This window comes from Pelodiscus sinensis, chromosome 18 (assembly GCF_052426305.1).
Source record: "Pelodiscus sinensis isolate ZL-2025 chromosome 18, ASM5242630v1, whole genome shotgun sequence".
NCBI classification, from domain to species: Eukaryota; Metazoa; Chordata; order Testudines; family Trionychidae; genus Pelodiscus; species Pelodiscus sinensis.
The window spans coordinates 34,500,720-34,527,721 of NC_143069.1; the positions used below are offsets into that span (position 1 = coordinate 34,500,720).

General features: G+C 66.4%; 1 protein-coding gene across 7 annotated transcripts in view; it reads right to left on the minus strand.

Annotated features, from left to right (window-relative positions):
• WNK3 (WNK lysine deficient protein kinase 3) overlaps positions 1–25,306 on the minus strand; it is a 47,263-nt gene extending 21,957 nt beyond the window's left edge. For 2 of the 7 annotated variants that reach the window (XM_075918484.2, XM_075918483.2), the window contains exons 1-10: positions 23,829–24,119; positions 23,614–23,674; positions 15,615–16,198; positions 15,116–15,288; positions 13,840–14,060; positions 13,374–13,531; positions 11,905–11,993; positions 10,794–11,013; positions 1,320–1,569; positions 543–829 (exon numbers count right to left, since the gene is read on the minus strand). In XM_075918484.2, the coding sequence (XP_075774599.2) occupies positions 543–829; positions 1,320–1,569; positions 10,794–11,013; positions 11,905–11,993; positions 13,374–13,531; positions 13,840–14,060; positions 15,116–15,288; positions 15,615–16,198; positions 23,614–23,674; positions 23,829–23,870 (2,085 nt within the window). In that variant the 5' untranslated portion in view covers positions 23,871–24,119. Of the gene's footprint in view, positions 1–542; positions 830–1,319; positions 1,570–10,793; positions 11,014–11,904; positions 11,994–13,373; positions 13,532–13,839; positions 14,061–15,115; positions 15,289–15,614; positions 16,199–23,262; positions 23,584–23,613; positions 23,675–23,823; positions 24,120–25,279 lie in introns of those variants that run through there. The other 5 variants (XM_089770205.1, XM_075918487.2, XM_075918488.2 and 2 more) reach the window with 4 other exon arrangements.
• Positions 25,307–27,002: the final 1,696 nt, after the last annotated feature.

Below are 27,002 nucleotides of genomic sequence, written 5' to 3' on the forward strand. Positions count from 1 at the left end.
CAGACGTAGAGGCCTGAGGCTGGGGAGCTGAGCCGGGGGGCGGGGGCGGAGCTGCGGGTAGCCCGGGGGCGGGGGCAGCTGCTAATGGACGAGGGCCCGAGTAAAGAAGCTGGTTAGTGACAAAGCGCGGCTGGAGCCCACCCGCAGCCCCGGCGCTGGCTGGGTACGGACACTGGGACCCGGCTTGGGGCCTCGGCCCTCCCGCCCCGGCAGACAGCCCTAGAGAGCTGGTGCCCTGCCCCCAGGCACAGCCTGGCTTGGAACTAGCAGGCGGTGGCTCAGCTTGGTAACAAGCCAGGGGTGGGCTCCTCGCGCCAAAGGTAACGGTGAATCTCCAGCTCCGCCCCCCTCCCCCAGCGCCCCCACTGCTACGGCTCGGGGCGCTCAGAGCCCGGGCGCCAGCCGGCGAAGCGCGTGGGTCTCAGCGCCGTGGCGCTGTCCTGGGGAGGGGAGTTCCCCAGCAGGTCGTGGGCGGGTCAGTCGGGCTCCGCAAGGGGCCGGCCTGATCCCGGTGCTGGAACCGGCGCAAGGAGACGCCTTACCCCAGCCATCTGCTGATAGTGCCCCTGGAGGCCGGCGTCCGGCGGGGGGTAGAGGTGCCCCTGGAGGCTGGCGTCCGGCGGGGGGTAGAGGTGCCCCTGGAGGCCGGCGTCCGGCGGGGGGTAGAGGTGCCCCTGGAGGCTGGCGTCCGGCGGGGGGTAGAGGTGCCCCTGGAGGCCGGCGTCCGGCAGCAAGGGGGCGGAGGCTGGCTCGGCGGAGGCCAGGCTGTGCTGCCGGGCAGCATCCCACAGAAGCCCCGCCCCGGCGCTGCTCTCCGACAGGCCCTCGGCTGCAGGGAGGCAAGAAAGGCCCGTCGGTCACTGGTGGACACTCGTGCAGGGGCCCAGAGGGTCTCACCCCAGGCCCACGGCCCCCTCGCAAGCCCAGCCCCTCACGGAGCAGGGTGAAGGGGCCACAGTGCGCAGAGGGGGGCACCGAGACCCCCCAGCACCCCAGGAGGGGCGGGACTGCCGCAGCCGGGGGCAGGTGACAGCGCGGAGGCGGGAAGAGAGCCGGACACGGCTTCCATCGTGTCTGGGTGGGACCTAGAAGCACCCCGAGGGCCCTGCTGCGCCCAGAGCCCCGGGCCACGAGCCCCACCGCGCCCTGGACGCAGCTCTCCCCGGTGGGCCCCCCCGGCGGCAGTGCGGCCTCGTGGGGCCCTATCCGCTGTGACCGAGGCGTTGCTCCGCGACCGGGACACCAGAGCAGCTGCCCAGTGGAGGGGCCGGCTCCCAGGCTTCTCACTGGCGCTGCCCAGCCCCCGTCTCTCCACCTACCCGCGAAGGACGAGCAGAGCTGACTGTGCTGCAGCAGCTGCTGCCGGGCGTGCTGGTCCACCTCCGTCTCCTCCCACTCGGCGCCCCCCGGCTGGGACAGGCTGCCCAGCGAGGCCCCCTGGGCCGCCCGCTGCTCCTCCAGGCAGCTGGCCTGCCGCCGCTCCCGGCTTTTCTTGATCAGGGCCACGCGGTCCCGGATGGACTTGCCCACCGCTTTGGAGTCGCTTTCATGGAAGAATCCAGATTTCACCTGCCGAAGGGGGAGCAGGATGGGAAAGATGAAGACCCAGGCTGGCCCTCTGCAGAGCCCGGTGCAAAGGCGAGGGGCCGGCCAGCCCTCCGCAGAGCCCGGTGCAAAGGCGAGGGGCCGGCCTGCCCTCCGCAGAGCCCGGTGCAAAGGCGAGGGGCCGGCCTGCCCTCCGCAGAGCCCGGTGCAAAGGCGAGGGGCCGGCCTGCCCTCCGCAGAGCCCGGTGCAAAGGCGAGGGGCCGGCCTGCCCTCCGCAGAGCCCGGTGCAAAGGCGAGGGGCCGGCCGGCCCTCTGCAGAGCCCGGTGCAAAGGCGAGGGGCCGGCCTGCCCTCCGCAGAGCCCGGTGCAAAGGCGAGGGGCCAGCCAGCCCTCCACAGAGCCCGGCAAAGGCGAGGGGCCGGCCTGCCCTCCACAGAGCCCGGCAAAGGCGAGGGGCCGGCCTGCCCTCCGCAGAGCCCGGCAAAGGCGAGGGGCCGGCCTGCCCTCCGCAGAGCCCGGCGCAAAGGCGAGGGGCCGGCCTGCCCTCCGCAGAGCCCGGTGCAAAGGCGAGGGGCCGGCCGGCCCTCTGCAGAGCCCGGCGCAAAGGCGAGGGGCCGGCCAGCCCTCCACAGAGCCCGGCGCAAAGGCGAGGGGCCGGCCAGCCCTCCGCAGAGCCCGGTGCAAAGGCGAGGGGCCGGCCGGCCCTCTGCAGAGCCCGGTGCAAAGGCGAGGGGCCGGCCAGCCCTCCGCAGAGCCCGGTGCAAAGGCGAGGGGCCGGCCTGCCCTCCACAGAGCCCGGTGCAAAGGCGAGGGGCCGGCCAGCCCTCCGCAGAGCCCGGTGCAAAGGCGAGGGGCCGGCCAGCCCTCCGCAGAGCCCGGTGCAAAGGCGAGGGGCCGGCCTGCCCTCCGCAGAGCCCGGTGCAAAGGCGAGGGGCCGGCCTGCCCTCCGCAGAGCCCGGTGCAAAGGCGAGGGGCCGGCCAGCCCTCCGCAGAGCCCGGTGCAAAGGCGAGGGGCCGGCCGGCCCTCTGCAGAGCCCGGTGCAAAGGCGAGGGGCCGGCCAGCCCTCCGCAGAGCCCGGTGCAAAGGCGAGGGGCCGGCCTGCCCTCTGCAGAGCCCGGTGCAAAGGCGAGGGGCCGGCCTGCCCTCCGCAGAGCCCGGTGCAAAGGCGAGGGGCCGGCCTGCCCTCCACAGAGCCCGGTGCAAAGGCGAGGGGCCGGCCGGCCCTCTGCAGAGCCCGGTGCAAAGGCGAGGGGCCGGCCTGCCCTCCGCAGAGCCCGGTGCAAAGGCGAGGGGCCGGCCGGCCCTCTGCAGAGCCCGGCGCAAAGGCGAGGGGCCGGCCAGCCCTCCGCAGAGCCCGGTGCAAAGGCGAGGGGCCGGCCAGCCCTCCGCAGAGCCCGGTGCAAAGGCGAGGGGCCGGCCAGCCCTCCGCAGAGCCCGGTGCAAAGGCGAGGGGCCGGCCTGCCCTCCGCAGAGCCCGGTGCAAAGGCGAGGGGCCGGCCTGCCCTCCGCAGAGCCCGGTGCAAAGGCGAGGGGCCGGCCTGCCCTCCACAGAGCCCGGTGCAAAGGCGAGGGGCCGGCCGGCCCTCTGCAGAGCCCGGCGCAAAGGCGAGGGGCCGGCCTGCCCTCCGCAGAGCCCGGTGCAAAGGCGAGGGGCCGGCCTGCCCTCCGCAGAGCCCGGTGCAAAGGCGAGGGGCCGGCCAGCCCTCCGCAGAGCCCGGTGCAAAGGCGAGGGGCCGGCCTGCCCTCCGCAGAGCCCGGTGCAAAGGCGAGGGGCCGGCCTGCCCTCCGCAGAGCCCGGTGCAAAGGCGAGGGGCCGGCCAGCCCTCCGCAGAGCCCGGTGCAAAGGCGAGGGGCCGGCCAGCCCTCTGCAGAGCCCGGTGCAAAGGCGAGGGGCCGGCCTGCCCTCCGCAGAGCCCGGTGCAAAGGCGAGGGGCCGGCCAGCCCTCCACAGAGCCCGGTGCAAAGGCGAGGGGCCGGCCTGCCCTCCACAGAGCCCGGTGCAAAGGCGAGGGGCCGGCCTGCCCTCCGCAGAGCCCGGTGCAAAGGCGAGGGGCCGGCCAGCCCTCCGCAGAGCCCGGTGCAAAGGCGAGGGGCCGGCCAGCCCTCTGCAGAGCCCGGCGCAAAGGCGAGGGGCCGGCCTGCCCTCCGCAGAGCCCGGCAAAGGCGAGGGGCCGGCCTGCCCTCCACAGAGCCCGGTGCAAAGGCGAGGGGCCGGCCTGCCCTCCACAGAGCCCGGTGCAAAGGCGAGGGGCCGGCCTGCCCTCCGCAGAGCCCGGCGCAAAGGCGAGGGGCCGGCCTGCCCTCCGCAGAGCCCGGTGCAAAGGCGAGGGGCCGGCCTGCCCTCCGCAGAGCCCGGCGCAAAGGCGAGGGGCCGGCCTGCCCTCCGCAGAGCCCGGTGCAAAGGCGAGGGGCCGGCCTGCCCTCCGCAGAGCCCGGTGCAAAGGCGAGGGGCCGGCCTGCCCTCCGCAGAGCCCGGTGCAAAGGCGAGGGGCCGGCCTGCCCTCCGCAGAGCCCGGTGCAAAGGCGAGGGGCCGGCCTGCCCTCCACAGAGCCCGGTGCAAAGGCGAGGGGCCGGCCGGCCCTCTGCAGAGCCCGGCGCAAAGGCGAGGGGCCGGCCTGCCCTCCGCAGAGCCCGGTGCAAAGGCGAGGGGCCGGCCTGCCCTCCGCAGAGCCCGGTGCAAAGGCGAGGGGCCGGCCAGCCCTCCACAGAGCCCGGTGCAAAGGCGAGGGGCCGGCCTGCCCTCCGCAGAGCCCGGTGCAAAGGCGAGGGGCCGGCCAGCCCTCCACAGAGCCCGGCGCAAAGGCGAGGGGCCGGCCGGCCCTCCGCAGAGCCCGGCGCAAAGGCGAGGGGCCGGCCTGCCCTCCGCAGAGCCCGGTGCAAAGGCGAGGGGCCGGCCAGCCCTCCACAGAGCCCGGTGCAAAGGCGAGGGGCCGGCCTGCCCTCCGCAGAGCCCGGTGCAAAGGCGAGGGGCCGGCCTGCCCTCCGCAGAGCCCGGTGCAAAGGCGAGGGGCCGGCCAGCCCTCCGCAGAGCCCGGTGCAAAGGCGAGGGGCCGGCCTGCCCTCCACAGAGCCCGGTGCAAAGGCGAGGGGCCGGCCTGCCCTCCGCAGAGCCCGGTGCAAAGGCGAGGGGCCGGCCTGCCCTCCGCAGAGCCCGGTGCAAAGGCGAGGGGCCGGCCAGCCCTCCACAGAGCCCGGTGCAAAGGCGAGGGGCCGGCCTGCCCTCCGCAGAGCCCGGTGCAAAGGCGAGGGGCCGGCCGGCCCTCCACAGAGCCCGGTGCAAAGGCGAGGGGCCGGCCTGCCCTCCGCAGAGCCCGGTGCAAAGGCGAGGGGCCGGCCAGCCCTCCGCAGAGCCCGGTGCAAAGGCGAGGGGCTGGCCTGCCCTCCACAGAGCCCGGTGCAAAGGCGAGGGGCCGGCCTGCCCTCCGCAGAGCCCGGTGCAAAGGCGAGGGGCCGGCCTGCCCTCCACAGAGCCCGGTGCAAAGGCGAGGGGCCGGCCTGCCCTCCGCAGAGCCCGGCAAAGGCGAGGGGCCGGCCTGCCCTCCACAGAGCCCGGTGCAAAGGCGAGGGGCTGGCCAGCCCTCCACAGAGCCCGGTGCAAAGGCGAGGGGCTGGCCAGCCCTCCACAGAGCCCGGTGCAAAGGCGAGGGGCCGGCCTGCCCTCTGCAGAGCCCGGTGCAAAGGCGAGGGGCTGGCCAGCCCTCCACAGAGCCCGGTGCAAAGGCGAGGGGCCGGCCTGCCCTCCACAGAGCCCGGTGCAAAGGCGAGGGGCCGGCCTGCCCTCCACAGAGCCCGGTGCAAAGGCGAGGGGCCGGCCTGCCCTCCACAGAGCCCGGTGCAAAGGCGAGGGGCCGGCCTGCCCTCCACAGAGCCCGGCAAAGGCGAGGTCACACCAATCCGATCACTTTCTTTGACGGGATAACGAGTCTCATGGCTAAGGGAGACGCGGTGGCCGTGGGATACCCAGACTTTAGTACAGTGTGTGACTTCTTATCAATAGACAAGGCAAATGCAACTGAGACGGGGCTACTCTAAGGCGGGTGCAGAACTGGCGGGAGAACCGTTCCCAGCGTCGTTATTAACGGTTCCAATCCTGCTGGAAGGGCAGAACAAGGGGTCCGGGGGCCTGTTCTGGAACCGGCTCTGTTCAGCGTCTTCCTCAGCGATTTCGATATTGGCACAGAGAGGACGCTTATTGAGCCTGCAGGGAGGGGCTGCGAGGGCTTTGGAGGGGTCAGAATTCAGACTGATCTGGACGCACTGGAGAAACGGGCCGGGGTCAGGAGGGTGACGTTCAATAAGGACCCATGCAAAGGGCTCCGTGTCACACTCACTACGGGAAGCGACTGTCGAGGACGGAGCCCTGCAGAAAGGGATCCAGGGGTCAGAGCGGCCCACACGCTAACAAGAGCCAACAGTGGCACGCTGCTGCAGACAAAGCAGCTGCGCTTCTGGGCGGCCCGAATGGGAGTGCAGTGGGCAAGACGGGAGGAGTCATCGCCCCTCTGCTCTGCGCGGGTCAGGCCTAGCTGGAGCTCAGGGGCTGCTAACAGGGCGTTTGGAGAGGGGGTTCTCCTGGCGAAGGAGGAAGCTCATCCAGAGCCCGAGGGAAGTGGCTGTCTGCAGTGTATGTTTGTGCTCGGGGGCTTCTTGCTGTGTGCTGAGCTTGTGTTTGGCTGTTTGGTTTCTCCCCGCCCCCCAACGGAGTGTGTGTTGTGACTGGCAGGTAGAAGCCGTGAGCTTCTAATCGGGGTTTGAAATCTGGAAGCCTCTGCTCATTGGTTGAGCGTTAATCGGGGGGAGGGGCTATCAGGCAGTGCAGGGCTTTACAGAGCAGTGAGTCAGCGCCCGGGGGCTGCCAGCAGGGAGTGGGAAGGGGAAAGCAGCCAACTCAGGTCTCCCCCATTCCTGTCGAGGTAAGGAACCACTTTCAGGCTGTCTCCACAGGCACTGCGGTGCTGAATGCTTTGGCAGGGACCTCTCGGGGAAGAAACCGGAAGGGAACACCATCTACCGGAAGCCATGGGATGTGTAGTCCTAAGGATGGGTGTTCCCCCAAAAGAAGATGACGGGGGGGTGATCGGGGACTCCCTCCTAAGAGGGACCGAGCCATCCATCCGCCGGCCAGCCCTGCAATCTCGAGAGGTGTGCTGCTTACCGGGAGCTCGCATTCAGGATGTGACCGAGAGTCCTCCGAAAGCGTTTAACCCTTCGGATCGCTGCCCCTTCCTGCTTCTCCACGTGGGAACTAACGATACGGCCAAGAACGACCGCGAGCGGGTCACAGCACATTATGTAGCGCTGGGAAGAAGGATCCAAGAATTTGAAATTCAAGTGGTGTTCTCGTCCATCCTTCCAGTTAAGGAAAAGGTCCGGGTGGGATCGTCGAATTGAGGACGTAAATGTGCGGTTGCGTGGTGGTGTCGCAGAGAGGGCTTTGGTTTCTTCGACCATGGGACTCTGTTCCGGGCACAAGGATTGTTAGGAAGAGATGGGATCCACCTAACCAAGAGAGGAAGGAGCATCTTCGCAGGCAGGCTTGCAAACCTAGCGAGGAGGGCTTTGAACTAGGTTAGCTGGGGGATGGTGACCAAAGCCCTGAGGTAAGTGAGGAAGTCGGGTACCAGGAAGGAACACAAGGAGAACCCCTGACTCGAACGGAGAAGGCCGGGTGATCAGCTGGCTATCTACAGTGTTTGTACACCAATGCGAGAAGCCTGGGAAACAAAGAGGAAGAATTAGAAGCTCTGGCACAGTCCAAGAACTATGATTTGTTTGGAATAACGGAGACTCGGTGGGATGACTCACATGACTGGAGCGCTGTCATGGAAGGGTGTAAACTGTTCAGGAAGGACAGGCGGGGGAGAAAAGGAGGAGGACTTGCATTGTATGTGAAAGAGCAGCATGATTGCTCAGAGCTCCGGTACTTAGAAGGAGAAAAGCCTGTTGAGAGTCTATGGGTTAAGTTTAGAGGTGGAAGCAACAGGGGTGATGTTGTGGTTGGGGTCTGCTATAGACCAGATCAGGTGGATGAGGTAGATGAGGGTTTCTTCGGACAACTGAGAGAAGCTTCCAGATCGCAGGCCCTGGTTCTCGTGGGCGACTTTAATCACCCTGATGTCTGTTAGGAGACCAATGCAGCAGTGCACAGACAATCCAGGAAGTTTTTGGAGAATGTTGGGGATAAATTCTTGGTACAAGTGCCGAAGGATCCGCCCAGGGGCCGTGCACAGCTTGACCTGCTGCTCACAAACAGGGAGGAACTAGTAGGGGAAGTAGAGGTGGGTGACAACCTGGGCACCAGTGATCATGAGATGGTAGATTTCAGGATCCTGACCAAAGGAAGAACGGAAAGAAGCAAAATACACACCCTGGACTGCAGAAGAGCAGACTGTGCCTCCCTCAGAGACCTGATGGGCAGGATTCCCTGGGATGATACATGAAGGGGAAAGGAGCCCAGGAGAGCTGGCAGGATTTTCAAGAAGCCTTATTAAAGACACAGGAAGAAACAGTCCTGATGCGCAGCAAGAAAAGCAAATATGTCAGGCGAGCAGATCGGCTTACAGGGGAACTCCTTGGTGAGCTCGAACACGAAAAGGAAGCTGACAAGAAGTGGAAACTTGGACTGATGACTAGGGAGGAGTAGAAATATATTCAGGACTCGGCAAGCCCCGCTCGCCAGCCACACGGTTTCATGCCGTTCTGCACATGCGCAGATCGGTCTGCGCCGGCTCTTCCAGGTCGTAATCTACTCGCCACGGGCAAGCAGACTACATTATTTGTCAAGCCCTGAATATATTGCTCGAGAATGAGGGGAGTTCTCAGGAAGGCGAAAGCGCAACTGGAATTGCAGCTGGCACGGGATGTGAAGGGGAACAAGAAAGGTTTCTACAGGGTGCTCAGAGGGAGGTACCCTAGTGACAGAGGATGTGGGGAAAGCTGACGTACTCAAGGTTTTCTTTGCCTCTGTCTTCACGGACAAGGTCGGCTCCCAGACTAATGCGCTAGGCAACGCAGTATGGGAAGGAGACGGACAGCCCTTGGCGGATACAGAACAGGTCAGGCACTATTTAAAAAGGCTAAACACACACAAATCCATGGGCCCGGATTTAATGCATCCGAGGGGGCTGAGGGAGCTGGCGAGTGTCATTGCGGAGCCTTTGGCCATTATCTTTGAGAACTCGTGGAGATCAGGAGAGATTCCGGACGATTGGAAAAAGGCAAATGTAGGGCCCAGCTTTCAAAAAGGGAAGAAGGACGATCCAGGGAACTACAGACCAGTCAGCCTCACCTCAGTCCCTGGAAAAATCACGGAGGGGATCCTCAAGAATCCATTTTGAAGCACTTGGAAGAGGAGAAAGTGATCAGCAGGGCCCGTGGCGAGTAGATTGCAACCCAGAAGAGCCGGGGTCGGTGATCTGCGCATGCAGAGGTCGCCAGACAGCGTGGCTGGCGAGCAGGGCTTGCCACGGTCCGGCGAGCCCTGGTGATCAGGAATAGTCACATGGATTCACCAAAGGCAGGTCGTGCCTGACCAATCTGACTAGCTTCTATGCTGAGGTAACTGGCTCCGTGGACGTGGGGAAGTCAGTGGATGGGATAGACCGTGACTTTAGCCAGGCTTGGATACGGTCTCCCACAACATTCTTGCCAGGGAGTCTGGATTGGATAAACGGACTGAGGTGGACAGAGCTGGCCAGACTGTCGGGCCCAGCGGGGAGCGGTCGACGGCACGATGTCAGGATGGGAGCCGCTTCTAGCCAAGTGCCCCATGGATCTGTTCGAGGGGCAGTTTTGTTCAACCTCGTTATTAATGACCTGGCTGAGGGGGTGGTTGCACCCTCAGCAAGTTGGCAGATGACACTGAGCTGGGGAGAGGTGGATACGCTGGGGGGCAGGGACAGGGGCCAGAGTGACCTGGACAGATTAGAGCAGTGGTCCCAACCTTTGGGGGCTGCCGGGCGCCCGGAAGCAGGGGCAAGTCCGCCCATGCGCCACGTGCCCGGGGCTGGTACTGTGCATGTGCCGTGCGCCCAGGGCAGGGGCTGCCCAGATCATTTGGCGGGCGCACATAAATGCCCCAGCAGGCGCCATGGCACCTGCGGGCACCATGTTGGGGACCACTGGATTAGAGGGCTGGGCCACAAGAAATCTGCTGCGGTTCAACCAGGACAAGTGCAGAGTCCGGCCTCGGGGCGGAAGAATCCCAAGCACTGGGCCAGGCTGGGGACCGCCGGGCTGGGCAGCAGCTCGGCAGAAAAGGGCCTGGGGGTTGCAGTGGGGGAGAAGCTGGAGAGGAGTCAGCAGGGGCCCTTGTAGCCAAGAGGGCTAACGGCAGATTAGGGGCATTAGGAGGGGCATTGCCAGCAGATCCAGGAGTGATCATCCCCCTTTACTCGGCGCTGGGGAGGCCACCTCTGGAGTGTGGTGTCCAGTTCCGGGCCCCCCACTACACAAAGGACGTGGGCGCGTTGGAGGGGCCAGCGGAGGCGACCAGAACGCTGAGGGGGCTGGAGCACATGACCCACGCGGAGAGGCTGAGGGACTGGGGTCTGTTTAGTCTGCGGGAGAGAAGAGTGGGGGGGATTTGAGAGCAGCCTCCAGCTCCCTGCAGGGGTCCAGAGAGGCTGAGAGGCTGTTCCCAGTAGCGAAGGATGGAACGAGGAGCAACGGGCTCAAGTTACAGGGGGCAGGTCTAGGTTGGCTGTTAGGACAAACTCTTTCCCTAGGAGGGTGGGGAAGTGCTGGGCTGGGTTCCCTGGGGAGGGGTGGAAACATCCCATGGGGTGTTGAAGTCCCAGCTTGCCACAGCCCTGGCTGGGCTGATGGGGTCGGGGTTGGTCCTGCCTTGGGCAGGGGCTGGACTGGATGACTCCTGAGGTCTCCTCCAGCCCTGGGGCTCTAGGGTTGTGTCCAGCTCTGGGCCAAGGGCTCAGGAGAGCCGGGGAAAGGCCAGAGCAGAGCAGCGAGGCAGACCCAAGGCCCAGGAGCACTCGCGGGAGCCAGCGTGGCAGAGACGTCCACGGGAATGAAAAGCGAAGGGCCGCCTTGGCCTCCGCGGTCCCAGCGCTGCCCAGGAAGGGCGGGGGCCCGACAGCCACGCTCCCAGCCCCGGCACTGCTGCCGTGCCGCCGGAGCACGCAGCGCCAGAGGCCCTGGCCAGGAGCTCCCAGGGCGAGCAGGCAGCCGGGGCCCAGCACCCCAAGCAAGACCAGAGCTCCCGCCCCAGCAGCCGGAGGGGGACTCACCATCTCACAGGCCACCTCCTCGGGCACGTCCAGCTCCAGGTTGAAACTGAACTCGATGGCTTCGTTGTCCTTGTGCTTCCCCTTCAGCTTCTTGGGATCTTCCACCCAGAGCCGCAGGGCCAGGGCCGGGTTCAGCCCGTCGTCGTCCTCCGCCAGCTCCACCCGCAGCCCCGTGCCCTCCGCGAAGAAGGCGTGGTTCAGCAGGTCTCGGATGGACAGCCTGCCGGCCGGGGGAGGGGTTAGGGGCCCGCTGCCAGCAGCCCCGGTGGAGACCCCCACCACCTTCCCAATTTCCGGCCCCCTTGCACCCCCAAGCCACAGACCCCCCCCCCGCCCAGGCCAGGCCAAGCACGCAGCCCCGGTGGAGACCCCCACCACCTTCCCAATTTCCAGCCCCCTTGCACCCCCAAGCCACAGACCCCCCCCCCCGCCCAGCCCAGCCCCCCCGCCCAGGCCAGGCCAAGCACGCAGCCCCGGTGGAGACCCCCACCACCTTCCCAATTTCCGGCCCCCTTGGACCCCCAAGCCACAGACCCCCCCCCCCCCGCCCAGGCCAGGCCAAGCACGCAGCCCCGGTGGAGACCCCCACCACCTTCCCAATTTCCAGCCCCCTTGCACCCCCAAGCCACAGACCCCCCCCCCCCCCCCCCCCCCAGGCCAGGCCTTCCCCCCCCCCCCCCCCCGCCCAGGCCAGGCCAAGCACGCAGCCCCGGTGGAGACCCCCACCACCTTCCCAATTTCCAGCCCCCTTGGACCCCCAAGCCACAGACCCCCCCCCCCCCGCCCAGGCCAGGCCAAGCACGCAGCCCCGGTGGAGACCCCCACCACCTTCCCAATTTCCAGCCCCCTTGGACCCCCAAGCCACAGACCCCCCCCCCCCCGCCCAGGCCAGGCCAAGCACGCAGCCACTGGGCCGGCTGGGGCAGACCCTCGCTGAACCGAAGCCAGAGCGCTAGCGACCTGCCTCGGGGCACCCAGCAAATCAGCAGCAGAGCTGGGCAGAGAACCCAGCCCCCGCTCTACCTCCCTGCCCCCCAGCCAGGGAGAGAACCCAGCTGTCTGGCTCCCCTGCTCAGGGGCCGGAAGCAGCGCCGCCCCGCAGGGCCCGCACCTCTCGGCTTTGTTCTGCTGAATGCAGCCCTCGATGATCTCCTTCACCTCCGGGTCGCTCACCTTGTGGAAGCTGGCCGGTTTAATGCCCTGGAAGAGAAGGGAATTGCGTGGGGGCGCCGCTGGGCCCTGGCCGGCAGGGACCCCACATCCTGAGAGCCCCGGCCCGGGGCCTGCCCCAAGCCCGCCCTGCCTGGAGCATCCCGGGCAGAATCCACCTCCCGGGGCGGGTCCCCTCTCCTGTCTGCATTCCCTCGAGACCCTCCCCCGCGGCCCAGGGAAGCGCGAGGCCGACAGGACACTTAACCGGTAACTGCCTTGGCGGGACCCTGGCCCGGGGTGGGGCCCCCGCTGCCACCTCCCGGCCCACACTGGGGAACGGGTTAACTGGCTGCCCCTTCCCATCCCTACAGCCCAGGGGCAATTCTGTACTTGTGTACCAAGGGTGACCTGGCGGGCCAGGCCCAAAGCCCCCGGCTGGAGGCTTGTGCCTCGCCCCACCCTGTTCCCAAAAAAGAACCACAGAGAAGTCCTCCAAGCAGGCCAGACTGGCTGCAGAGAAAGCAGCCAATCAGGGGCCAGGAAGGCCTACATAAAACAATCGCAGGACCAGAGTCAGAGGCGCGCAGCCCAAGGCTGGCTGAGGAAGCGCCCCCGGAGGCACCACTCTCTCCCCAGGGGGGTTGTGATTCGCACGGGGCGGGACTCAGCCGGAGGGCTGAGCAGCAAAAAGGCTGAAGACAGAGGCAGCACAGTCCCGCCCGGCTACACCAAGTCACCCTGATCCCTGCACTGTTACCCCGCAGCAGGCCCGCCACCCCTTCCGCCCCCCTCCCACTGACCACCGCGGGCACAACAGGACCCGTGGCAACAGAACCAGCCCCTCGACCGTCGGCCCGTGGGTACAGCGCCATTGGAAGGGGCCTGGCTTCCGCTCGGCCCCTGGTCTTGGCTAGCTTAAAGGGCCCAGTGGCCTTGCCAGCCCTTCCCGTCACAGCGATAGGGCCCCCTTGGCCGCTGGGGTCGTTCTCTCCTGCTCTGGCGGGATCCAGACACGGGGCTGCCGAAGGCACCGAGAGCCGGCGGTCCCCCCCAGCTCTGAACGCGCCGCTCCCCGCCCCGTCACCCTCCAGCTTGGGACACAGCCAGGCGCGTGGGAATCGGACGGACAGACGGACGGGGATTAGGGGCCCTCTCACGAGGGGTGCTGCAAAGCCCCTGGTTTAGTCTGGGATCCCTGTTGGGCCGTGTCCCCCCACTCGTGCCAGGCTGACCCCGATGGGTCACAGCTCGGCCCCTACAGAGATCGGGGGCCGCAGCACGCCAGCCCAGCCTCCTGGGGAGCCGCGCACACCCCTGGCCTGACCAGGGACCCGCCGACCCTCGCGCCCTCCCCAGCAGCGGCGGGGGCAGGGCGGGGCATGCTGGCCGCGTGGCCGGCTTGCTGGCGGGAGGGAGCCCGGCACCTACGCTGGTGACCTTGCGGTAGATCTGGGCGGCGTTCTGGCACTCCGAGTAGGGGTACTCCGAGGTCGCCATCTCCAGCATGCACATGCCGAAGGCGTACACGTCCACCGACTCGTCGTAGTGCTCCTCGTACATCTCGGGCGCCATGAACTCGGGCGTGCCTGCGGCGGGAGAGGGGCGTTTCAGTGGCTCCTCTGAGCCTCCCGCACCTCCCCCCCCGGCCACGGGGAGCCTGCGGGGGCGGGGCTGCAGCGGGGACTCGTGGAGCACCGCCGGCCGGAAGGACGCAGGCGCCCTGCTGCAGCGTGCCAGCCACAGAGCGGTGAGTTCCGGCGCGGGGAGAGCAGCCAGGGGCCGAGGCGCGGGCAGAGGGACCCCCCAGAACAAAGGCGGCCGGGCGCGCGCTAGAACGGACGTGAGCGTGGCTCCCCGTTGCCGAGGGGAAACTGAGGCCGGGGGCCAGACGCACCGATGACGCTCTTGGCGAAGGACGTGCGCATCAAGGTGGCCAGGCCCAGGTCACCGATCTTCACCGAGCCGGTGGGGCCCGTGATGAAGATGTTGTCGCACTTGAGGTCCCGGTGGATGATGGGCGGGGCACGGGTGTGCAGGAACTGCAGGCCTTTCAGGATCTGCCAGCACCAGCTCCGCAGCACCTTGGGCTTCATGACTTTGAACCGCTTCAGGTACCTGGGCGGGGAGCAGAGGGGTCAGCGGGAGGGACAGAGACGCAGCCCGACGGGGCCCCTCCGAGCCGGGCCCGCACAGCACTAGCGGCCTGGCACGCACGTCTGAGCTCCCCGCCCCGGCCAGGGCGAGCTGGGACGATGGCAGCGCCCTGGGGCACCCCACAGCCGCAGGTTTCAGACGTTTCTCGCGACCCAGTGCGGACCATGGTTGGTGCCGCGACCCGACCCAATTTGACTGGCGTGTGGGGTACAGGAGGGGGCTCCGGCCAGGGGGAGGGGCTGACCTTGAGCGGCTCCCGGGCAGCAGGGGGACTGAGGCAGCCCCCTGCCTCTCCTGAGCCCGCAGACCCTGCTGCCCCAGACACGACCAGCAGCAGTGCCAGGGCAGGGCAGTGCGGAGCCCCGCGCGCTCCCCCGCACCTAAGAGCCGGCACCGGCCACCTCCGGGGCGCAGCGCAGGACAGGCAGGGAGCTGCCTCAGACCCGCCCCCCTCCCCGCAGCAGCGAGCCCCAGGGCCGGTCGCGAGCGGTTTGAAAAGTGCTGCCCGGGGCCGCCCGCAGCCAGAGGGCTCGGCAGGGAGAAAGCTGAAGGCCAGGGGCCCGGCTCAGCAGAGCAAAGTGGCGCTGGCGTGCGTGGCTCGTGCCCCGCTCCGGGTCCCCGCGACAGAAGGGACGGCCTCCGAAAACTGGAGAGGGCCCCGCGCCAGCCCAGCCTGGGCTCCACCGCGCGCCGAGGGACGTCGGCAGGAGCGCCTGCAGCACGGCCGCTGACGGCGTGCGGGCGACACCGGCGCAGACCCGAACCCGCGGCGCGGGGCTGGCATCCAGCGTCGGCCCGCCCAGCCCATCCTGCGGCGAAAAGGACGGGGCCGGCGCAGAGGGCGGGATGCAGCGGCAGCCCGGAGAGCTAACGGGAGGAGGCACTGGGAAAGGAGCGGGCTCGGTTTGCGGCTACATGCAGCCATGGGACGGGCAGGGCGAGGGGGGAAAGCTGAGCCTGCAGAGCGGGAAGAGCCGGCCGCGGGGGCCGGGGCGGAGGCTGCCACCCACGCTTACGTCTTCAAGGTGCCAGAGGTCATCAGCTCCGTGACCAGCACGATGCAGCGCTTGCCCCGCACCGTGGACTCCCAGGAGTCGTAGAAGCGGACGATGTTGGGGTGCTGCAGGCCCTTCAGCATCTCGGCTTCCTCCTTGAAGCGCTGCTGCTCCGCTTTGGTGAGCTTCCTGTCCTGGAGCAGGGAGAGGCCCTCCCGTTACAGCGGGCAGGCCCCGGGCTGTGGGGCAGGCACAGGGCGACCCGAGCCGAGCACCGGAAGCTGAGGCAGGCGGATTCTCCGTCACCGGCCGGCTAGCGCCAAGATGGGCCTTGCTGAGAGGAAACTCTCCGGGCGGCCGGAGATGGTCGCGGCGAGCCCTGCAGCTGAGGTCCAAGCCACCTCCTGTGCCTTTCGGCCGCCGGGGGGGGTTATGGCCCGGCTGAGCACAGAGCCCCCCCCACCCCCCCACCCTCGGCTGCAGGGAGCCCCCGCCGGCCGCACAGAGCCCGCGCACCCACCTGCAGCTCGCACCAGGCCACCTCCACCCAGGTCTCCGTGTCGAGCCCTTTGAAGACGGTTTTAAAGGCCCCTCGGCCCAACTCGATGTCGAACTTGAGGAAGCGGCCGCTGGGCGAGGTGGCGACGGCTTTCATCTCCGCCTCCTCTTCGATCTCCTTCTTGGTCTTCTCCCTGCAGGCCTCCGCACTGGCCTTGGCCCCCGGCTCGTTCCTGGCCTCCTGCCCCAGGGCGCCGGAGGAGGGCTGCTCTGCCCGGCCACCGCCCGCGGCCAGCGGCGCCTGCTCGTCCCTGGGCGGCAGCTCGGCGGCTCTGTCCTCCATGATCTCCACGCTCTTGCGGAAGAAGCGCTTCCGCTCTGTGGCGCCCCCGGAGGCAGGGGCACCGGCCGGCTCCATGGTCAAAGGGGCCACGGCGGGCGGGACCCTGCTGCCCAGAGAGACTCCATCAGCCTTCTCCGGCTCCTCCGGGCCGGCCGGCTCGCCGCAATCCGTCGCCATGGGCGCCTCTGAGCCGCCTCCTGCCTGCTCACGCCCGGCACGTTGCGAGGGGCGGCGACCTCCTCTCAGCGCAGCCCCACAGCAGCCTGGAAGGGGGGCAAGAAGAGGGTCGTTTCGGCAGGAAAATCACAAAGCAGCCCCCAGAAGTGCAGGGTCTCTGGAGGCCCCCGTGTGTCCCACTCCCACGCCTGCTGGTCACTGTTATTTACGACCCCCGGGGCTGTTCCCAACACTGCGCAGAGCCGCCCCGGGGACTGGCCAAGCCCCGACAGAGCCCGGATGCCATACAAACGCCCAGCGGAGCACGCCAACGGAGGAAAGAGAAACTGAGGCAGTCGGCCCCACTCCGGAGCCAGGAAGAGAAACCGCCAGCTCCTCGTCCCTCCGCGAACATCTCTCCCTCTGCGTCCCCAGGAGGCGCTGGCTCAGACGCGCAGCCTACGACGGGCCCTTCATTAAGCCTGTCGACCCGAGCCCGGCGCGCCGGCGGAAAGCATAGCCGCTCGCCGCAAGGGCCGGCTGCGGTTAGCTCCCACGTGCCCGGCTCCCTGCTCGACGGAGAGCGTGTGTAATCACGCAGCGCTGGGCCCAGCGACCCAGCAACGGAGACAGGGATCAACGAGCTCCACACCCATCTCCACAGACAGCGCTGCGCTCCCGTGCTCCGCCTTGCACCACCCCATCGGGGCACAGCTTCACTCTGGGGTCCCAGAGCTGGGGAGAGAACCCAGGAGTCCTGGCTCCCAGTTCCATCCACCCCGCTCTAACCACTAGACCCCATTCCCCTCCCAGAGCCAGGGAGAGGACCCAGGAGCCCTGCTGCCCAGAGGTGCCTGCGTTCACAGCTCCCTGGCCTGAATTATGCAGGAGATCGAACTGGAGGATCTAACGGCTCCTCGTGGTCTGAAAATCGGCGACTCCGGATCTCCAGCCAGGTGCAGCCCCTGCCCCCGCCCCCACAGGGCAGCCCCACCAGGCTGCAGCAGCCCCCCACCTGCAGGGCGCCATGGCTGGCCCCCGGAGCAGCTCCCCAAGGGGGCGGTGTCACATTACTGGATTTGAGGGGAGCAGCCAGATCACTGATGCACCCATAGGTGGGGGTGTTGGCCCCAAAAATGGTATAGAAGGGGGCCATGTGAGGTATTGAGTAGGAGCTCACTGTCTGCTGACCCTGTGTACACTAGTCACATGATTGTATAATGTCTGTGTGTGGAGTTAGGAATCTGTGTAGATACTGAATATTTCTCTGCATGTGGTTGAGCAGTGGGCAGGGCCGGGCCTGTGGACATGCTAATCAGCAAGGCCCTGTGGGACAATGGCTCTCAATGGGCCAAGGACACACCTTAGGAATGAGGGTGACTCAAACCTAAAGGCTACCAGCAGTGAACACAGGAATAAGCCGGGGACCAGTGACCTGCGATAGCCAAGAAGAGACGAGGAAGGAGGGATAAAGAGGCCATGCGGTGGTCTCCATCTTGTTCTCAGCTCAGCACTTCATCCCAAAGGCAGCAGTGCAGGGATCGAAGAGCCCGGAAGACCTGTGAACCCATCCTGACCCTAGGATGCGCAACAAGAACTTTTAAACCAGCAGCTGTAACATCTCTGCTAGAGCCTGCATCGAGGACTGGGAGATTCGGTGCATGTAACGTACTATTCTTTAGCAACCTCACTCTCATACTTTTCTTGCTTGTGATAATAAACCTTTAGATGTTAGATGCTAAAGGATTGGCCCAGCGTGATTTGTGGGTAAGGTCCAGAGGGTAAATTGACCAGGGATCTGTGGCTGGTTTCTTGGAACCGGACAGAACTTGTTCGGGGTAGGTGGGATTGGGTGCAACCCCCCCCCCCCCCACCTGTGTATAGGCCCGGGGCCATCTGGGGCACGGATATTGCTGGGGTGTCAGGGGGGTTTTGCTCGTGAGGCTTCAGGCAGGCAGGTGAAGCGCTCTGTGGGACTGGTTTGTGGCCTGTTTGGAGAGGTCACCAGTCTGGGGGCTGTAAGGAGCCCCGAAGTTGAGCAATTCGCCCTGAGCGGACACCCTCAGCTGTGCCCAGACACGGCCCGGTCCGTCACAGGCGGTTCAGGAACCGAACGTGCTTAGCTGAACCAGCAGCGAGTGCCTGGATTAGGGATGTGAAAGGTCCCCGGCAAGCGTCACATTCACCAGGAGCCTGGCCAACGGTTAACCGGTCACATTAGCTGTTTAACTGGCTAAGCACGTAGGCAGCTATTTACACCCAGACCCGATGGCCGTCTCAGTCCCACCACTGGGAACCATCCGCAGCAGCAGCTCCTGGCTCTAGCGCGGGAACAGAGCGGGCTCCGGACAGAAGGCACAGGAGAGAGCAGAGGCAGTCTCCATCGTGGGCAAGTCAGAAGTCGGACGGCGGGTTCCCGGGAAGAGCGCTGCGTTGCTGTGGGGCGCGTCCGCGCAAGGCGGGAGGTCAGACCCGAGGCGTCGGTCTGGGCATGCCTGGGGCCTCTGGCACGGCTTGTTCCCAGGAGACATCCCCCTGGCTGCGGGCCCATGCTGGAGAAGCGCACTCGCCGGCCACGCACAGCATCCCAAAGCGACCTGCAGCGCCTCTCACAGATGGGACGCCCCGACCGGCAGTGCCCAGCAAAGGAAGCTGGCCCCTCCGACGCCTGGCACAGGCGCCAGCGTCGGGGCGGGCAAGGCCCTCCCAAGCGCTCGAGGGGGGACGCTTCTTCCACGGCCGCGCGGCGCAGGCAGGGAATGGGAGCTACCCGCCAAGGCGGCAGCAGACGGTGGGTCAGGAAGGAACAGAGGGTCAGGTGCCCTGACGGTCAGGAGGCAACGCCAGGCGGCAGGGGAGGGGCCGCGGGACGGTCCCGTTGGGTTCCCGCCGGCCGGTGAGCCTTGCTCTGAGCCAGTGCGGCCGCTCACGTGTCCTTGCGCTGCGGACAGAGCCCTGCTGAGGTGCCTGCCGGGGGGCGGGGGGCGCAGGCGTGGCTCCTGCAGACCGCACGGTGTGAGCAGCCCGTTTCCGGGGCCGGGGTACAGCGAGAGCCGCTGACTGGGCGCTCCTCCGTGCTGGCTCCCCCTGCTACCGCCAACTGGCCTTGGGGCAGCCCCGGGGCACCGCAGCCCCCTTTCCCCCGCACTGCTCAAACACAGGGAAAGACCTGCCCCCACCTCTACGCTAGGCACGGAACCCAGGAGTCCTGCCCCCAGCCGCTACCTCCCTGCTGTCACCACTAGACCCCGCTCCCCTCCCAGAGTCAGGAGTCCTGGCTCCCAGCTCTAACCGCTAGGCCCCGCCCCAATTCCACACCTCCACTTCTAGAAGGACAAGACCGTGTCCATTTTCTGCACACTTTGGGACCATGGGAAGCCGGCTAAGGGCTGACGAAGTGCTTGGTCAAACCCCTTCCTGCCATTCCCTTTTGCAGCTCCGAGTCGAAGCCTCACCTGCCAGCCCTTGGCAGGGAACCAGCCACCCCCGCTGGTTTGTGGACGGCCAGAAGCAGGCTGCAGAGGACCCGAAAGGGCTGACTGACAACTTTCCCTCCTCCTTTCAGAGCGGCTGAGCTTGTGATTAGCGGGGCCCTGACACAGCCAGCCAACACCATGCAAATAACTTCTGCTTTCGCTTTGACCTCTGCCTGTGTGCGGAGCAGAGGGCCAGAAAGCCCGGAGCCTGCGTTTCATACCGGCCCCTAGCCTGGCCCCAACCGGATCTAAGCCCCTCGGCCGGAGACGGCCACTGGGAGAAGCGGGAAGAGGAGTCGGGGGGGGGGGGGTCTGGCACCACCACGCTTGGCCACAGCCAGCAATGTCAGAGCCATGTGCAGCTCGTCTTCATACTGCTGAGCTCCCAGCACAAGGCACCTAATATACAACACCCAGCACCCAACCCAAGGGGGCCCTGGGTGAGCCCAGGGTGTGGGGCGCCTACCACAATAAGAACATGACCACGACCAGGCTAGGTCAGACCCAAGGCCCATCCAGCCCAGGGTCCGGTCTGCCCACAGCGGCCAATCCCTGGGGCCCCAGAGGGAGTGACCAGACCAGGGCACCGTCCAGCGATCCTTCCCCTGTTGCCCATTCCAAGCCTCGGACAGAAGCCAGGGACCCAGCCCTGCCCAGCCTGGCCAACAGCCATCGATGGACCAACCGCCATGAAGCTATCTAGCTCTTTCTTGAACCCTGTTACAGTCCTGGTCTTCACAACCTCCTCTGGCGAGGAGTTCCACAGGTTGACTGTGCGCTGAGTGAAGAAAAACTTCCTTTGGTTTGTTTTAAACTTGCTACCCATTCATTTCATCTGGTGACTCCTAGGTCTTGTTATGGGAGCAAGTAAACAACTTTCCTTCTTCACTTTCTCCACACCTTGTCATGATTTTATAGACCTCTAGCGCATCCCCACTTTCTACGCTGAAAGTCCCAGTCTTTTGAATCCCTCTTCATGTGGGGCCCGCTCCAAACCCCTCAGCATTTGTGTCGCCCTTTTCTGAACCTTTCCCAATGCCAAGAGACCTTTTCTGAGAAGGGGCGACCACACCTGGACGCAGGATTCGAGCTGTGGGCGTCCCGTGGACTTAGAGAGGCAATAAGATATTCTCTGTCTTATTCTCGATCCCTTTTTGAATGAATCTCAGCACTCGCTTTGCTTTGTGACGGCCGCTGCACACGGAGGGGATGTTCGCAGAGAACTAGCCACCAGGACCCCAAAATCTCGCGCTTGAGTAGCTGTGGCCAGATTAGTCCCCGTCCTGTTGTGCACGTAGCCGGGGTTATTTTTTCCCATGTGCATTACTCTCCATTTATCAGCATTACGTGTCATCGGCCATTCTGTTACCCAGTCACCTAGGCTGGTGAGATCCTTTCAAAGCTCTTCCCACTCTGCTTTGGTCTTAACGGTCTTGAGCAGTTTGGTGTCATCTGCAAACGTGGCCACCTCGCTGTTTACCCCTCTCGCCAAATCATTTCTGAACTAGCTGAATAGGACGGGTCCCAGGACAGACCCCGGGGGACTCCACTCGGAACACTGACCATTTATTCCTCCCCTGTGTCCTGTCTGTTAACCAGTTCTCAATCCGCGGAAGGACCTTCCCTCCTAACCCGTGACAACTTAATATACGACACACGGGTGCTACCATAATGCACCTACTATAGAACGTAGAGCACTCAGCACTGCGGAGCCCTGATCTCACACAATCACAGCAGACCAGGGCGGGCAGAGCCCCCCGCCCAAAGCAGGACCAACCCCAACTCAACCATCCCAGCCAGGGCGGGGTCAAGGTGGGACTTAAACACCTCCAGGGAGGGAGCTTCCCTCCCCCCACCCCCGAATCCATCCCAGCGCTTCCCCACCCACCTAGGGAAAGAGTTTTTCCCAATCTCCAACCTCCCCCTCCCCCACTGCAACATGAGCCCATTGCGCCTGGTTCTGCCACCACTGAGAACAGCCTCTTTGCAGCCCCCCCTTCCAGGAGAGGGGTGCTCAGGTGCTACCGTAATACACCTAATATACAGCCCCCAGCATAAATGGGGTTGGTCTTGGGCCCAGGACAGGAGCACTCCGGCGCTCCCTTAGCGCACCCAGGACTTGTCTACACACAGCAGTTAAAGCGGTGCTAACTCTTCCCCCCTTCTCCCAACGGCCGCCGTGATAGCCGTACAAACGAGCTTTATACGCCGGGTGGGAAGGGGCCAGCAGCAAGACACCTCTGTACCTGCTTCTTTGTACTGGTGTAACACTGATGCAACTGTCTCACACACACACCCCGAGGGCAACAGTATGTCTTTGCACTAACACAGCTGGATTCCTGTCTTTAAATTCCTTCCACGCTGGTCATCGGACATGCGGCTGCCACCCCGCTGGCAAAACCAGTTTACCCAGACTCCCCTCGGCACTGCAACCGCCACACTACTCTCCCGGCTTCCCGCTGCGTCTTCCCCAGGCCAGCAGCTACCAAGCAACCGAAATTCCAAGCCGTGAGAGATTTCGCCTTCGCCAACGTGACCCAGATACCAACAGCTGTGGAGTCCTGACCTCTCCTCCAGCAACAGAGGGGGACCCACAGAGGGGGCTCGACCAGCGAGCCCGGGATTGTCACAGGACATGACTTGCACAACTTCAGGGGCCAAAAAAACCAAACCCAAAACCAGCCCCAAAACAAACACCTAGGACAAATATCATTGCGAGAAAAAGGTGCACTCCTGGCACGTTCGAGCTTTTATGCAAGGCACAGACAGATCGCTTTCCCTTCTGCCGGACTACACACGTAATGTTAAAAGCAAGCCAAAACCCTGTCCCTGAAGAATCTAGCAGGGACCCCCCATCTCTGGTATTGGAGCATGGTATACCGTACATCACAAGAGAAAGGCCCAGTTATAAAGCACGGTTGTAAGCAGCCATTCATAACCCGGCATTTCGTTTCGCAGATCAGCTGAGCAGGGAATGGCAATCCACTGTCTTCACCCCAAAAATAAATCGACATGAACGCCAAACCCAAAAGAAAGGAAATTGCTTTAAACCGGAAAACCCCACCTCCCCGATCAGAGGAATCTGGATTGCCAGTTAAAAAAAAACAAAAGCCCACCCTCCGAGGAGGTGGAGGAAGACAGCTGCCAAGCCACACACAAAAGGTTTTGCCAAAAGCTGCAGATCGAGGCGCAATGGGGTACAGCCAGCAAACGGCAGAAGCCGGGGGGGGGAGGGGTTGGCAGTTAACTCTCCCAGCTGGTGATTCCGGGGCAACCTTTCAAGGCAGGGGTGAGGAAATTAACGCAGAGCCGCTGCCCCTCTCACCCCCGTAAGAGTAACACCAGATTTCCCCAGGCATCTCCCGGCAAACAACGCACATAGACGCACCGTGTACAAATACACCTGTTCCCCCAGCGCACGCTACAGAGGTATCCCTCCCAAATCACACGCACACACAATACACACCGCAACGAAGCCTCCTCCCCCCACCCTAGCTCACAGATGGAGACCCACAAAGCCCCCGCCCTCAGCCCAAATACCTGCCTGCATCCATGTGACACCAATTTCCAGCCATGTTCAGCCAAGAAAGCGGCGTTCCAGGTGGCACGGAGTCCCACGCACAACGCACCCCCCAGACTGTACCCACACACACCTCCTCCCCTTCCCCCACGCCCCCCCCACGTACACCCCCTACCAAGCTTGCTGGAAGTCACTTAAATCCTTAGGGGGGAGGATCGCTCCATCCTTCCATCTCTGCGCCCAGGTTTCCCCCAGCACGACGACCAGAGGAGGGGCAGTGCATCTGGGGAGAAGACCCCCACCCCACAGACACACTCTTCCTCCCGAAGAAGCACTTCCGGGGGACAGCCAAAACCAGTCTGCCGAGTCAGTGAAGAGGGGATTCTCTCTCCTCCAGCCGCGGTCTGGGCTGTGCTACTGCCAGCGCAGCCTCTGCCCTAGAGCGAGGCGAGAGTCCGTGGGGTGGACCATCTGCTGCAGCCCGGGGGAGAGGATGAAGATGGGGGGTTAGATAAAGGCAGATTACCCGGATGTCTCTTTTTCCCACGGGGAGGATTCGGCTGCTGCACCTCGGCGACATCACACCCCTGCAAAGTTGAGAGAGAATCCGTCACTACCCACTTCTCCCCGGCAGCGCTGCTCTCAGCCCGCTAGCGCCTCGGTGGTGTGGCAAGCTGCCAGCGTGAGAGGCGCGCACAGAGGGTTCCCAGACACTTGTCACCCATGCACACGACACCTTACAGGCGCTCGCACGGCCGGAGACAACAGTGGAGGTGTGTGCATGCTTGAGGCTTGCTCCGGGCCAGCATTTAGAGCCGCTTGTGCAAGGCACTGGGCACGCACACAGCCAAAAGAGGGACTGTGGGCCACCGCTTCCAAAGCACAGAGTCCTGGCTCCCAGCCCCCCCTGCTCTGACCACTAGACCCCACTCCCCGCCCCCGAGCTGGGGATACAACCCAGGCGTCCTGGCTCCCAGCCCCCCTGCTCTAACCACTAGACCCCACACTCCTGCCAGAGCTGGGGATACAACCCAGGCGTCCTGGCTCCCAGCCCCCCTGCTCTGACCACTAGACCCCACTCCCCGCCCCCGAGCTGGGGATACAACCCAGGCGTCCTGGCTCCCAGCCCCCCTGCTCTAACCACTAGACCCCACACCCCTGCCAGAGCTGGGGATGGAAGCCAGGAGTCCTGGCTCCCTGCCCCTCCCCACCAGCTCTAGTTTACAAGGCTCTCAGCATTGTTCTGTCCACTCTGCCCTTGCCCCCACAGTGACCACTACACCCCACAGCCACCACTACGGACACGTGGTCCTTAGAGACCGCAAGTACCCACAGAGTGATCCCTGGGTTGGTGGGGCACTGGCGCCCCTAGCTACCCACCTCTGCCCAGCCCGCTCTGGACACATCTCCCCACCCTTAATTCCACCCCCCCCGTGCACCCTGCCCCCTTCCTCATCGACCCTAAATCCCCCATTCACCTTCCTCCTCCCCCGTGTACCCCACTCCCTCCTCCATGTCACAGCATCGACCCCTCCCCCTTCCCACCACCGGTCCACCTTACCTCTGCTCCGACCCTCCCTTGCCACACACTTCCCCCATTACCCCTCCACTGACCCACACCCCTTCCCCTCCCCCAGTAACCTACACCCCTCCCCCACTCCCCCATTACCCCCCACTGACCCCCACCCCTTCCCCTCCTCCAGTAACCTACACCCTTCCCCCCACTCCTCCCCACTGACCCACCCCCTTCCCCTCCCCAGTAACCTACACCCCTCCCCTCACTTCCCCCCACTGACCCACACCCCTTCCCCTCCCCCAGTAACCTACACCCCTCCCCCCACCCCCCCCCACTTCCCCCCCCCACCTCACCCCTCCCCCCCCCCACCCCCCCTCCCCCACCTCCCCCACACCCCTCCCCCTCCCCTCCCCCAGTAACCCACACCCCTCCCCTCCCCCACCTTCCCCCCTCCCCCACTGACCCCCCCCTTCCCCTCCCCCACACCCCCTCCCCTCCCCCCCCACTCCCCCCCCTCCCCCTCCCCCAGTAACCTACACCCCTCCCCCCACTGCCCCAATTACCCCCCCACTGATCAATACCCCTTCCCCTCCCCCACTCGCACCCTCCTCACGCCCCGCCGGGCGCCCCTCCCCCACACACCCAGGGGCAGGCCGGGGGGAGGCGCGAGACGCACCGTCTCCGGCACGAGGCGCCCCGCGGGGGGGGGGGGGGGGGGAAGCTGGCGCGAGCGCCTCGCGCTGTGGCGAGCTCGAGGCTCATTGGCCCAGCGACGGGGACCCCGCACGGCCTAATGGGAGTTGTAGTTTTCCACGGACTCCATGGGGAGGGGGTTCGGGGGCTGGCTTCAGGCAGCCATTTTGCCAGCCTGTGTCACGTGGGGGGGCCACAAAGCCCAGGGCCTATTACTGCCCCGCCCCCTGCCCCTCCCCCCCGACCAGGGGCACCAGCCAGACCAACAAGGGGGGCCCACAAGATGGCCAGTCACTGACCCCAGCAGGCTGCCCCCCCCCGGCCTCCAGACCCCCCCCCGGCCTCCACCCAACTCCCACCTTGCCACTAACCCACCCACACGGCCTCCAACCAACCCGCCCGGCCCCCACCCGACGCCAACCCGCCCGGCCCCCACCCAACGCCAACCCGCCCGGCCCCCGCCCCCGCCCGGCCCCGCCCGGCCCCCGCCCGGCCCCCACCCGACGCCAACCCGCCCGGCCCCCACCCAACGCCAGCCCGCCCGGCCCCCACCCGACGCCAACCCGCCCGGCCCCCCCCGACGCCGCCCGCCCGGCCCCCACCCAACGCCAGCCCGCCCGGCCCCCACCCGACGCCAACCCGCCCGGCCCCCGCCCGACGCCAACCCGCCCGGCCCCCACCCAACGCCAGCCCGCCCGGCCCCCACCCGACGCCAACCCGCCCGGCCCCCACCCAACGCCAGCCCGCCCGGCCCCCACCCGACGCCAACCCGCCCGGCCCCCACCCAACGCCAGCCCGCCCGGCCCCCACCCGACGCCAACCCGCCCGGCCCCCACCCAACGCCAGCCCGCCCGGCCCCCACCCAACGCCAACCCGCCCGGCCCCCACCCAACGCCAGCCCGCCCGGCCCCCACCCAACGCCAACCCGCCCGGCCCCCACCCGACGCCAGCCCGCCCGGCCCCCACCCGACGCCAACCCGCCCGGCCCCCGCCCGACGCCAACCCGCCCGGCCGCCACCCGACGCCAACCCGCCCGGCCCCCACCCGACGCCAGCCCGCCCGGCCCCCACCCGACGCCAGCCCGCCCGGCCCCCACCCGACGCCAACCCGCCCGGCCTCCACCCGACGCCAACCCGCCCGGCCCCCACCCGACGCCAACCCGCCCGGCCCCCACCCAACGCCAGCCCGCCCGGCCCCCACCCAACGCCAACCCGCCCGGCCCCCACCCGACGCCAGCCCGCCCGGCCCCCACCCGACGCCAGCCCGCCCGGCCCCCACCCGACGCCAACCCGCCCGGCCCCCACCCGACGCCAACCCGCCCGGCCCCCACCCGACGCCAACCCGCCCGGCCCCCACCCGACGCCAACCCGCCCGGCCGCCACCCGACGCCAACCCGCCCGGCCCCCACCCGACGCCAACCCGCCCGGCCCCCACCCGACGCCAACCCGCCCGGCCCCCGCCCGACGCCAACCCGCCCGGCCGCCACCCAACGCCAACCCGCCCGGCCGCCACCCAACGCCAGCCCGCCCGGCCGTCACCCAATGCCAGCCTGCACGGCCACATTTGTGCAAGGGTGCATGGACCCTGAGTAACACGGGGACCCTCCTGCAAGGGTGCACGGACCCTGAGTAACACCGGGGACCCTCCTGCAAGGGTGCACAGACCCTGAGTAACACGGGGACCCTCGTGTCAGGGTGCACGGACCC